The sequence below is a fragment of the Cavia porcellus genome, unplaced genomic scaffold, assembly GCF_034190915.1.
Source record: "Cavia porcellus strain 051 isolate PalLab524CR breed Dunkin Hartley unplaced genomic scaffold, mCavPor4.1 scaffold_18, whole genome shotgun sequence".
NCBI lineage: Eukaryota > Metazoa > Chordata > Mammalia > Rodentia > Caviidae > Cavia > Cavia porcellus.
Window position 1 is genome coordinate 13,335,010 of NW_026947501.1, and position 13,646 is coordinate 13,348,655.

A 13,646-nucleotide genomic window follows, 5' to 3' on the forward strand; every position below is an offset into this window, starting at 1 on the left:
ACTATATTTCCTTCTTTGTACTCCCTGAAAGTCTCTGCTAGAACCAACATGATTGAACGTTTGCCTTTTCTGTTCTTTTGCTGATTTATTTTCTCTCTAGCAGTTTAGCTTTATTTCCTGGTGTCCCGAGATCCTTCTGTTGTTTCTCAAGGTCCACTGGTGACTCAGGATTTGGTGACCAATCTTCTGGGGTAAGGGGAAGAGTTGAAAATACATTCTTATTGTATTGTTAACCAAAAGAAGCAGAACAAAGCTACTACACACGTGTGGTATGAGTAAAACTCTAGGAAACTTAATCTATGAACTTTTATGGGAAGAAAAACAAAGTCCTGCAAGAAAATTCTCTTAAAATGTTAATAGACACAGAGATCACTATAAAGGACAAACCAATGCTTGGTCCCTTATCCGGTTACTCATTAAATACATGATTTGTGTTTTATTCTAAGATAGAGACTGAAAGCTTCTATTGAGGGGGAAAAACCAATCAAAAATAGTGGCTTTTCACTTGGCAATTAAAAGCAGAACAAAGCTGGACCTGCCTTTCATATGTCTATATCTTTAATTAAAAACCTTAAAACTTTGGGTCAGATCCTTGCTCTGCTTCGCATGTGAACCAGTTAGGGAGTGTCTCTCTCAAAGCTGGCAATAGAAGATTAGATGGTCCTAAATTTACATTAACTATCTCATCCTCCTACATGACTGAAGTCACCAAGATAAGAGGTTTACAAGGACATTTAACCATCAGTAAGCACTAAAAAGTCTCCAGTCATGACCTTAAACTCATGGTCACCAGGGATTCCAGAGGAACACAAAACTGAGACTGCCTTGGATCGTCTCATAAAGACTAAATTGTCCCTTTCAAGCAATAAGGACTTCTCTGTAGCCATTTTGCAAAGACAGAACTAAAATGATAATCAGCCAGATCCGAGGCCATCTTGGTACTTTTATAAAAACTGGCCTTGCTCTTTTGTTAACAGGCCGGTCTGATCTTCTCCATTAGAGTTACGCCCTTAAACTCCCTACAGAAGACCCTAACCATTTTCTCTTGCTTTCTAACTCTGATTAATAAGTCAGCTTGTTCCTTTCACTGACAAGTCCTGAAGTGCTTTTCTATAATGACGTTAAGACCCTGCTTAGTCCAAGTGGGGGCCTCTATCTTGGACCGTATCTGTTGGGAAGATCATTTTAAAGTTACTTCTGTGAGTACTTTCCCTTCTTCTATCTACTTGATACTTTGCAAATGTTTACGGGAACACATATTTCATAATGTGTAAGCATATAATAATATTGTAAGTCCTACATGAATCTGTATATTTTTGCTTATTTCCAGATTCAGATACTTTTAAATTTATTTGCCTGAGATAATAGTGAGTCTCTAGCCAAAAAAAAAAAAAAATGGAGTTGAGGAAGCCTGGGGTTGTTGTTTTTTTTTGTTTTTTTGTTTCTTTGTTTTTGTCTTTTTGAGACAGGGTCTTTCTATGCAGTTCAGGCTGGCCTTGAGATCACTTTGTAGCCCAGGCTGGTCTCGAACTTGCAAGGATCCTCCTGCCTCCACCTCCCAAGGGCTGGGATTACAGGCGTGAGCCACCACGCCCGGCTTGAGGAAGCCTAGGTTTGTTTATTAACTTAGTTGATGTTTAAAGGACAATAAATCTTAATATGATGTGGTGTCTTTCACTTGATATGTTCATTAACTCCCCATTACATGATTAAGTGCTGGGTTTGGAAATGAGAGAAGAAATTCTGTGCGTTATTCCCATTTTGTGACAAAATATCTCAGAATGACAATTTAAAAGAGAACAGATTTGTTTTGGTTCATGGTTTCGGAGCTTTCAGTCATGGACAGCTGGCTCCATTACATTTAGGCCCCAGTGACCTCCTTCCTACCACTAGGCCCCACTTCCGATTGTTTCTACCACCTCCCAATAATGCTATTAAATTATGAATCTACCAATGGATTACTCCACTGGAGGGATGAAAGCCTTCATGATCCAATCACCTTTCCAAAGGCCTCATCTCTGAATACAGGCACAAGCCTCCAACATATGCATTTTGATGACACGTCAGACGCAAAATAGATTAAACTTGTTAATAAAAGCATTCATTAGCCCTTTAGAAAAAGGAATTAATTGTGGAGGTAAATTGTAACCCGAAGGGCTGCTTCTATGTGACTCACAGCTTGTTCTAAGTGCTTTCTGAATTCCGGAAAACCAGGCTACATTTTGATGCTTTGAAGCTGCAGAGTATCAGGGTTGGATCTATGTGAAGAAGACAGGTGTCAGCATTAGCCAGAAGACTTTCACCTTAGTTACAATGTTTCTGGCTAAGCAGGAGATGTCAACCAAAAGAGCCATAGCAAGAAAGAAAAGAAAAGAAAAAAAAAAAAAAAAAAAAAAGACAGGGCTTTAGAAGCATATCTGAAATTGTTGGGAATGGCAAGGAATATTTGGGGGATGGAAGATATTTCCTAGGTCTGTTAGAAGATGGTGCTGCAATTTCATAAAAGAAAACCCTAAAAGCTTGGCTTACTTGATACATGAGAAAACTATTTTTCACTTCCTGACTGAATACATCATCAACTCTATTCTTACTAAACATATCAGCTTCTGCTTAAAAATCAGCCAGCCAGCTCCTCGACCTCTTTTTTCAGCTCATGCTTTGATTATTGCAGACATGTTAGTTGGACAGAAAGATGATGGTAAGTGTGAGCATAGCTGTATGATTAACTGTCTATGATGCTTGCATTTGAAGAATGGATACCACTTTTGAGTACTGAAATATAAGTTTTACCACATTCATTTGTTTCAGAGATGATTTGATGCATATTTACATTCAAATGTTTGGCAGAATAATCCTACAAATTAATGTCCCTGAAAATTTTCAGTTGACACACTGACAAATGACATTTAAATTTTTTTTGTATCCTTCTCCTTCATTTATATGGGCAATCAAGAATTATGTCTTTTGGATGATTATATTTCTATTTTTAATGGTCTCATATGTGAAAACACAAAGGATTAGAAATTTGATCTGATTATGTATCTGATAGGCTTGGGATTCCAATTATCTGCATTCTATTATTTTCAAAATTTCTATGTCAGCGACTGCTTAGCTCTCCAAGGGTAGTGAATTTATGAATGCAAAGGACCTACGAATTTTTATAAAACAAAAACTAGCTCTTTGGCAGGCAAAATGTTTCCACTGAAGTGATCTCCTTTAAATAACAAAGATTGGATTTTTCTGAATGTTCTGTCTATGCAACATCTTTAACACTTTAATTGATTTGCAATGATCTTGGCCTTGTAAAACTTGCCCACTAAACGGTGAGGCCTTTTTTTTTTTCTTCCTTTGAACCAGCATAAACATTTTGTAGCACCTGGTTCTTTGAAAAGCAGAACCCACTCACCATACCTACAAGCTGGCGCACAGCCAAGGAAGTCCTTTTGTGTGTGTTTGTGGTGAATCATTCATGGCCTGCAAGATGTATCGAAATAGCTTTGTTTGAAAACCTTGTTTTCCTGATCTTTTTCTGATGAGTCAGACTTTGGTGCTTTCATGTCTAAATTCTTTTTTCTTTCTTGTTTCTCATCATGTTCATTCAGAAGATGTTCTTTCACTAGTTCCAAAATTTGTATTTCTATATTCTGTCAGTTTTCATCTTGAAACATACACATAGCAATATGCTCTGAATCATAAAATTCTACATTAAATCCCAACACTTAAAAAACTCTCAACATAGGTTTACCTGCACTTCTGTTCTCATTTTCATTCAGTACAGATTCATTAACATTTCAAATTCATTAGCACTCATGAAACTTGAAACTTTATTTTAATGTTAAGAAAATTTTGGCTGCAAAAGAAACATAGAAACCAATGCAAAGTCGCTTACACCATAAGGACATTTAACACCTCATGGATGAATACAAAAATCATGAGGCTCGGGGTTAGCTGAAGAAGTCAATAACCTTGAGAACTCAGGATTTTCCCATCTTTCCTTATGTCATTTTTTTCTTTTAAAACACTTTGTTGAGGCATAAGACAGATATAGAAATATTCACCAGCTTTAATTTTACAATTAGAGAAGTTTTGACAAAGTATAATTATACAACCACTACTACTACAAAGAATATGCACGTTTCCATCAGTTCAGTGGGTTCCACTAACCTCTCTGCACACCGCCTTTCTGGCGATTTAAAGTAAGTGCAGTTATACAACTTGTTTATGTCTTCTTTCTTTGCACAGCATCAAGGGTTTGAGATTCATCCAGGCTATTGCTTATATCAGTAGTCTGCTTCTTTGTATTACTAAGTGACATCTCATTGTATGAAAGATATAAAGTAAATGTGTTCACCAATTCACCAGTGTAATGTGTAATCACCAGTGTTATATCTAGATGTCCCCCCAAAGCCACTTCCAGTCATAGGAGGGGAGTTTTTAAGATGGCTGGATTGGAGTGTGTGATTTGGAGATTAAGAATATAATGTTGGGATTAAAAGTATGATACTGGAATCAGCCATGCTGGGACTTAGGGGACCAACCAAGAAATCAAGTAGCCAGCCTTTCTGGAAAGCTGAGCAAGCTGCGCGGGTACCAGGGAGAAAAAAGTCATATAGCATGTCCCGTGCCCCTACCAGTGTGTGGGCTGAGAATCAGACACTGTCTGTGTGTCTCCCATCTCCCGTCCCTGCCCCTCCACAAGCAACTGGGTGGTTCAGAGGACAGGCTGAGTTGATAGCAACTAAGGTACATAGAGTAACCAAATGCTTATATTGTTTGGTTGATTTTGCAGGCCTGGCGCCAGCGGTCTGAGCATTCCTGGGAGGATGACAACAAGCAATACAGCAAATATGGGGGTTTCCTTCCATCTTCTCTTTGAAATCCAATATTATTTTCACGGTTTGCTTTGTTCTGATTAATTGTTTTTGCTTTATTCGACATTCTGTTTTGATTTGTCTTACTGTTTTGTTTTGGCCTGATTTTGTTCTATCTGATGGAATGGACAACTATCGTAGAGATAACAAGCTATGGTAGCTGTTGTTGTTTTCCTGGTATCCTGCTTTGAAATTCTGTACCAATTTTGCTGCATTGTTTTGATTTGCTCTGTTCTGCCTTGTTTTGGCAAATTTTACTTTCTTTAAAAGAAGAAAAAAGAAAAAAAAAAGTATGACACTGGGACTGATGGTTCCTCACTCTAGGTGAGTGGCATCATCCAAAAGGCAGGTGAATGAAATGGAGGGACAGAAATAACTGCTTTCTGAAAGAGTTTTGGCCCAGACAGGACACTGTAGCTGGTAAAGCCAAGGGGCTCTATCTCCCCCACCCCTAGGAATCTACCTCTGGCATCAAACTAGTGCCAATGGCTACCTGTGCATCCCTAATGCCCCCTCAGGCACCACCCCTAACCTAAGCTACATAGAGGCCCCCACTCCACATGTTCCACAGAGAGATCACGGACGGGGTGGAGATGCCGTGCCCCAGGGGATCGGGGGTTTCTCTCCCCACATTCTCAAAATAAAGGTCATTTATATTTCGTACTTCTTATCTTTTCAGCCACCACCGGTCCCCCACAGTTCTGTCACTTACTGCTTTGCTGTCTTTCCTGTTTGCCATGGACTATTTCTCCTCTGCGATGTCCCTCTGCCATGACACCCTGCCTTCGAGCCAGCAAACTATGGACTGAAACCTTTATAAACTGTCAGTCAAATAAACATGAAGCTGCTAACAACCCACACGTAAGTTTTTGTATGGATACAAAATACAAATTTCTCTTACGTAATTATCAGGGATATGAACACACAGTCACATAGCTGTTATACACTTAACATTCAGTAGCTGTCCCTTGGCTGAAGTTTTACTTTCTGAGGAGTCAGTTATGTATGGTCACCCATGTTCCAAAAATATTAAATATTAAATTTCTGAAATAATTCCTAAGTTTCAAAATGGATGTTCTTACAGATGATGGAATCTTCTGCTGCCCTGGTCTGTCCCAATGAATAGGCTATCCTAACTCCTGACACTTCCTTAAGAAACCTACCCCGGGGCCTGGGATTTAGCTTCTGGTATAAGTGCCTGCCTGGCAAGTGCGAGGTCCTGAGCTCGATCCCTGGTACAAACAACAACAAACCTACCCTTGTCTCCCAGTAAGGAATTTTCTAGCCTAATATCAATAATGCCAACAGTTGAGAAATACTGTTTTAGGTCACAGTAGGGACTGATTTAAACTGAGTTAGAATACTGATGTGTTTCAAATTCACAAATTATTTAACTCGAGCTTATAACTTGGCTGTTTTTTGTAAACAGACTGAAGTGTCAGAAGAGTAGAAACTAGAAGCTGCAGTAGGAAATTACTAAATTCTCCAGATAAGAGACTATGGTTTGGATCAGGGTGACGGCAGTAGGAACGGGGTTCTGAATACACTTTGAAGGCTGAAGGAACACGATTACTAACCTACTGAAAGAGAGAAGCCTTGAATAATTTAGAGGCTGGAACCTGAGCTTCATCTTCCTCAAAGAAACTGATGTACAAAGTGGTGGAAAAGAAACGTGAACATTCCAGTATTTGGAGAATACCCCACGTAGATGTTAGGAGCGGTAACCAGTTGCACCTTTTATGTGTATTTTATGGAAATAAGAATAGGCATTGTTGCATTCAGCTATTGAAAAGGCACAACTACTCTATAGGCTAAATTTCTTTTTTTTAAATGCTTTTTTAAAAATGCTTTAAATGCTTTCACATCTATAGCATTTAAAAATGTGTTTTAATGCCATCTTTCATTTTGGTGATCGTTTGCTGTAAGTAGTACGCTTCACTTTCCTTATTCCATGTAAGTCATTAAAGGGCAGTCGTGTTTTCCTATTTTTGTATTCTAAACAATGACTGTAGAATATTGATAACTTGTGATAGTTGCTTTCAAAGCAACTGTCTACTCGAAAATACTATAAGCTCAGAAAACTTCAGCGTCAGAACCCGATATATTTCTAAAGGCCATAATCTTACAACCAATAATAATGTTATAACCTAGCAAATGACTGTTTCTATCTCGCAGACAAACACTAGGAAGTTTAGCAAAGTCTGCTTGAAAGACTTTCCAATGTTGGAACCCGGTCCTGGGTCCACCTGTCTCTGGGGCCTTAAAAGCTGGCTCCAGCCTCTCCTCGGGGGGTCAGCGCGGCTGGACAGACTGGATGGAGCTGGGCGCAGGGGCACTCAGCACAGGGCCCGAGACCGAGGCGCCCCTACTCCAGCGCACCGGCTGTCCCACGGCCTCCCAGGCCCAGGCGGCGCGGTGGATTACAGCGCTCCCCGCCTCTCGCGCTCTTCCGCCCGCCGCACCTCTCGGCGCCCCGCCCGGCCCGCGGCTGGCAGCTGGCGGCCGGAGCGGGGCGGGCCCGGGCGGGGCCGCTGTGTTTCCGCGGCCGGCGCGAGCGAGCCCGCCTCCTCCCCACGCGGCCCGAGGCCCAGCGGAAGCGGCGGCGGCGGCGACCCTGAGCCGGGTCAGTCTCCCTGCGCCGGCCGGGGCGGGCCGGGGCGGGCCGGGCCGGGCCGGGGTCAGGGTCAGGCGGGGGCCGGCGCTCGCGGCCTCCGTGCGGGCCGGGCCGGGCCGGCCTCGCCGCGGGTCTCCAGCCGCCTGGGCTCTCGCGCCACTCGGGGCGGGGCGCGGCCTCGCCCGGGCTGGGTGCGGGGAGCGGGCGGGAGCGGCCTGGCTGCGGCCCGGGGTAGGCCCGGCCGGAGCGCCGCGCTCTCGGGCCCGCGAGGCGCGGGAGCGGGAGGGAGCGCAGGGCTGCCGGGCCGGGCGCTTCCCGGGGTGGCTCCGCCGTCCACCCCGCTGCCCCGGACTGCACTTCCCGAAACGCGCTTCTCTCCGTCGCGCCCGCCCTGCCAAGTTTCAGTCTGCAAACTTCTCCCGAGCGCCGCTGTGCTCACTCCCACAGTCAGCCTGCGCCTGCGCCTGCGCCTGTGCCGGGCAGGGTGCGGCAGGCAGAGTCGGCTTTCCTGGGTTTGTGCCGGGAGGGGACAGCTGAACTCCCTGGTCCATCTAGGTGATGGTGTTCAGTAAGAAAAGGGGACACTGGGTGCAGAAAGTGAAGGGGGAGGAAACGCAGGAAAAGGAACAGGTGTTTTCTCAGACGGAAAATGGCAAAAGCTTTATGAAGAGAAGTTTACTTTTTTAATATAGAGTATGCAGTATATGTGTTTGTAAGTAATTCTCATATTAAAAACTTTAAGAAATACTTAAAAGAGTCGTGCTTACACTCACAATTAGTTTGAGGTTTAGGAGCCACATGTTTTTTCCCCAAAGAAAATTTTAACTCCAAATCTCCCATTTTGCAATTTACTAACCTATCTACAGTGGGGACTAATGTCCAATGGATATTCTACGGAGGTGGTGCATTCATTGTTGGCAGTACTGCGGTAATCACTAAAGCAAGGCTATTTTTCCTTTGATGAGGTGGAAAGGAATATGAGAAGGCAAGAAGCTGAGAGCATAGTCTACCAGCCTGGAAACTACCTAATGGCCTAATCCACTAAACTGTACCTCTGTGCAAATCCCTTGCGCCTTCAACTGAAACCTGCTTACTGAATATCTGCTGAATCCGGGCTCAGTGTCAGATGCTTGGTGGTGGTGATATACTTCACCATCGGCTGTGTCTTCCTGACTGAAAATTATATTCTTTGGGAGTGACTGAAGTCCTTACCTTTACCATATCATTCTTTTAAATTTTTTTTTTTTTTTTGTCTTTTTCCTTTTTATTGGTACCAGGGATCGAACTCATGACTGCCTGCTTGCAAGGCAGGCACTTATGCCGCTGAGCTAAATCCCCAGCCCCCTTTTTTTTTTTTTACCATATCATTCTTAATGCAGTATTTGCATATACTGGCTATTAAATCAATTAATTTTTGTCCTTAGATTTTTTTTTTCTTTCCTACATCAGGTATTGAACCCAGGACCTATCGAACCTCGTGCATGATAGTCAAGCGCTGTATCTGACCTATACCTACCTCCTTGGTGCGTTCTGCAGTGTTAATACATATTATAGACTCCTCAATGAGTTTTTGAAATGTTGGTTTAAGTGACTTTCAATAGATTAGTATGTGGATGTTTTTTAGTAGCAATAACGCTTAGATTTTAAAATCGTATGCGAAGCTCTACTTTGAATATAGTGGGTTGTTTTCTCCAAAGTGAATTGGCTACAGAATCTTAAGTTCTAAGAACCTGGAGAAATTACCCATAGAAAATATTTTGGAAAATGTGTTTTAACTCTACAGAGTTTTGCCTTTGTTTTTTTTTTTTAAAACCATCTATTTTATCTCTTCTGCCAACAGAAGTGATGCCCCTGAAAAGAAATGAGAAATACAAACTTCCTGTTCCACTTCCGGAAGGCAAGGTTCTGGATGATACTGAAGGAAAGCAGTGGGTGCTGGGCAAGATGATTGGCTCTGGAGGATTTGGATTGATATATTTAGGTAAAATATACCTGAAGATTACCAAGTAATGACTTAATGATGTTTTAAAAATCAAAACTGAAGTAATACAGAATTTATAAATTGTTATTAAGTAATTTAAAGATACCATTTAGTATATGAAGTAAACGTTATGTTCAGGACATGACTGACATTCTCCCTGTTGTCCATATTTGTTTGAATGACTCTTAGAAGTCTTTTCAGAGCATAATTACACAATCTGCCAGACAAAATGCTAATGTTCTTTTTGTGAGAACTTATTTTCCTGGAAATATGGCATTTTACAGCTCAGAAACCGCAACTGTATAAATTTAAATACTTTCCATTTGTGAATTTTAATCATTAATATTTACGTAATACAAAGATCTAATCATTTCTAAATTATGTTCCATTGGAGAATTAAGCTTTACTAACTCAAAGAATTTATTGCATGAAATGAATTGACTTCTCTTATGTGTACAGTGGTACCATCCTTCAAATAATTGAGAAAATAGACTCTCAGATTACTTTCTGTGTTCTGTGTGTGACTCTGGATGAGTATATATATATATATATATATACATATATATATATATATTAACTGAGTTTAAATATTCAGAATTTTCACTGATTTGAAACAGATCATTCAGGACTTTTATTCCCCATTGTGCGGGATTGAACCCAGGGCCTCCTGCATGTTAGTCCACCACTGAACTACATCCTCAGCCAGTCTTAAGTTTATGGTGGAATAAGGAAGATATTCATTGCATGAGTGAATTCCATGAATAAAATAAATATTAATGACTTTTAAAAAATACCATGTGGCCAGGGTATAGCTCCTTGGTAGAGTGAGTGATTAATATGTGCCTTGGCTTCAGTCTCCAGCGTCAAAAACAAAAACAAAACATAGTGACTAAATTTATTGACTCACATTATTTCTATAGGAGTTTAAGAAGTTGATAAAAGATCTCGCTTGGGGGAGAAATGGGTGAAAGACCTCCTTTTGGAGGAATCTTGGTTGGTCTTCAGATATTTTCAAACATACATATTTCCTGGAACATGAAAAGTCAATACAGTTTTGTGATAAAACATTAAGAGTACAGTTTTGTGTGAATGAAATTCAGTTACCAAGCAATTGCTTATTACTACTTGTGTCCCACTGGAAAGATATGATCAACACCAAAAATGTATGGGTTAAGTAAACGATAGTTTTTCCATTCAAAGGATTTCCACTTGCTTGAAAATTCTGAGTGACACAGGCAGTGTAAAATAGGACTGTATTGCAAACCATGTATGTATTTAACGTTTTATAGAAACCTCAAAAAAATAGTAAACAGGTGACTTTTATTTTAATAACACGCATTTGTATTCAATGTATCCAGAATAGTATCATTTCAGCATGCCAGTTTGAGTTTTTGGGCTGTGTGTGTGTGCATGTGTTTTTGAGAAAGTCTATGTAGTTTGTATGTAGTTCACAGTTTTGCTATGTAGTTCACAGTTCAGTCTAGCCTTGAATTTACTATGTAGCACATACTGGTCTCAAACTTATGACTGTTCTCCTGCCTCAGCTTCCCAAGTGGCTGAATTACAGTTGTGTGCTATACCTGATTCAACACGACAGTTTTATAAAAATGAAGTAATTCACTTTTTTAGCAAAAATCTTCAAAATCGAAGGAGTTCTGCTGTTACAGACCCAGTGCCACACAGAGTTAGTGGCTATGGTGTGGAATTGTGTAGATAAAGCCTATGTGCATATGTGGTGTTGCAGAAGATTAGAATTTCTTGTAGAATAAAATGTTGTTTGAGACTTGATATTAGTGAATCCTCTTCTATAGCGAAGATATAAGATCTGTAATATATTGTCTTGACTCATGGCCAGAGATTCAGAGTGAAACAGGTATTTTTGATGTGCTTGAACCATGGCCTTGGGTGTCACAGTTTACTGGTTATGCCTTTGGTTTTCTAATATTGGAATTTAATAATTTAGTAATTTCAGAGAACTGGAGAAAAGCATTAACTGTAATGATCTTACCCCTCTCTGCTTCTTAAAATGTAAATAGTTACATTAATATATATTTAAGTTCAGATGCATGTTTAAGATGAAATATGTCTAATACCTAGTCATGTGTACATTCACATTTGTATATATACTACTTGTTTGGTTTCTTTTATGAGAAAGGAATATATTTGGTTAGTCTTGTAGTCCCTATTCAAATGCAGAAAAGTCCTTTTTTCTTTCTCTGGAAGTGTGCCACATATTTTTTAGTTTTTAAAATACTCGTTTTACAACATATTTTGAAGTTCTGTATGTTATGCTCATCCACTGCTATTTGAATTTTAGAACCTAGCCCATAGGAAGATTAGCAAGCAAGTACCACTGGGGAAAGAAATGTTTAAAAAACGTGTCCGTTATTTTAGACTATATAATAAAGCCCTGTGTTCCCAGGGTTACATCCGACCAGCAGTGGTGCAGATGAATTATAGAAGCAGCTCAATTTTATTAAACTTAGTTTTTAATGATGATTTTCAAAACAGTATAAGCAAATGCATAGGAAACCACTTTGTTTCTGCATTTTACCAACATTCTCACTACTTTATGTATATAAATGAAGCAGTTAAAAGTCAAGTTTTCTGTAATAATTTTGTGTGTAGCTGCTTTTCTTTCAGGTATTATTCTTTTGAGCTAACACTGCAGACACTTTATCAGCGTTTGTTGCCTAAGGCTGAGAGGAAACCAACTGGCTCTGTCTAACTCATTGTGCATGTACAACTGTCCTCTAGCTTTAAAATTAATAGCCAGGCCTTCCAGTAATCAGCAACTTACAGTAAGGGGAAGGGGTAGGGAAGTTTGGTGTTTACTCTTGACTTGGAGAAACAATGTGCCTGTGGCACTAACAGCAGTAGTTATAAGAGGGAAAAGAAGAGTCTGAATACAAGAACAAAGCTGAGATTCTTTGTGTATGGAGAGAAATGGGGGAAAAGGAAACTGGTTCAGGGATGGAGAAACTTGCTGTCATCGTAGTATCAAATGATGAAACAGTCTCTCAAACTTTTAAGGGAAGAACAAGAACTGAGGGTTTGAATTGTACTTCAATGCAGGTATAACATAGAACTAACTAACCCAAAGGGAGAGCTGTATCAATCAGGGCAGTGGTTTTGGTGTGAGGCAACTGAGTTGAATCCTTGCTGCAGTAAGCCATTAACTGAATGACTTTCTCCTTGCTAATCCTTTGGCGTCTATTTCTAGTTTGTATAATTGGGACAATAGTAATTGTGTAGGTTAAATTCAATAATATTTTTAAAGAACTTGGAACTTAGTAAGCAGTTAATGAAGGTGATTTATTTATTTACAGTTTTCCATTTTTTTTTTTAATTTTTCATTCTAAAAGTGTGGTGCTACAGTGGCTTAGATAGTGATAAAGACCTTCATTGGATGCATTTTCTGTTTATGTCTCCAGGAATTGTATTGGATTTAGCTGCTAATGTGGTAAAACTAAGAACATAGAGAATGTCTACAGAACAGTTTATGCTGTGATATACTCAGCGACTTTAATCTATTTGCCTTCCAAAATTTGCCTTCCAAAATTTACCGGAACAGTATAATGGATGGTAAAAAGTTCTTACTTAACCTGTGTCATACCTGTCAGAAATTATGTAAAATCTAGAAAAGAAAGCTTTGTGATACACTTCAGCCATATTCTTTTGAAAACTTGCTATAGAAATAGGTATGTCAGGAAGTTTTAGTTTTTAAGTTGGTCATAGTAATGACCACTGAGTGTCCAGAGTAGATGTTCAAGAGCTATTTGCCTGGGGCATAGAGCCTGGGATTAGAGTACTTAAACAACAAGAATCGGATTGCTTGTTCTCTTCCATAATTATAGATGTCAGTCAATCCAGTCTGCAGTCTGACAGGTACGTAACTTTAGTTACAAGGAAAATTGAGACAAGGTTATTGCTCATGACATCAGCTGAAAGATTGTGCTCATGTTATTGGCCCTAAATTGCTACCATTCTCGTTTTATAAAAAACAACATGTTAGCTAAAATTAACTGTTGGGAAACCTTAGAACCAGACCATCTATTCATGGATAGTATTTAGACTATTAACTTTCAGATATTTTGAGGGCCATGTTGTCCTACTAGCCAAACATTTTTTCTTTAGAAACACAGAATCTTTTGGGGGAAAGATTTTTAGAAATTACCAG

At 39.9% G+C, this 13,646-nt stretch overlaps 1 protein-coding gene across 5 annotated transcripts in view; it reads left to right on the forward strand.

Annotated features, from left to right (window-relative positions):
* The first annotated feature begins 7,361 nt into the window (after window positions 1–7,361).
* Window positions 7,362–13,646, forward strand: part of Vrk2 (VRK serine/threonine kinase 2) — a 101,539-nt gene continuing 95,254 nt past the window's right edge. The window contains exons 1-3 of one of the 5 annotated variants that reach the window (XM_063229438.1): window positions 7,397–7,494; window positions 8,935–9,008; window positions 9,326–9,466. In XM_063229438.1, the coding sequence (XP_063085508.1) occupies window positions 9,331–9,466 (136 nt within the window). In that variant the 5' untranslated portion in view covers window positions 7,397–7,494; window positions 8,935–9,008; window positions 9,326–9,330. The other 4 variants (XM_013150072.3, XM_003467495.5, XM_063229437.1 and 1 more) reach the window with 4 other exon arrangements.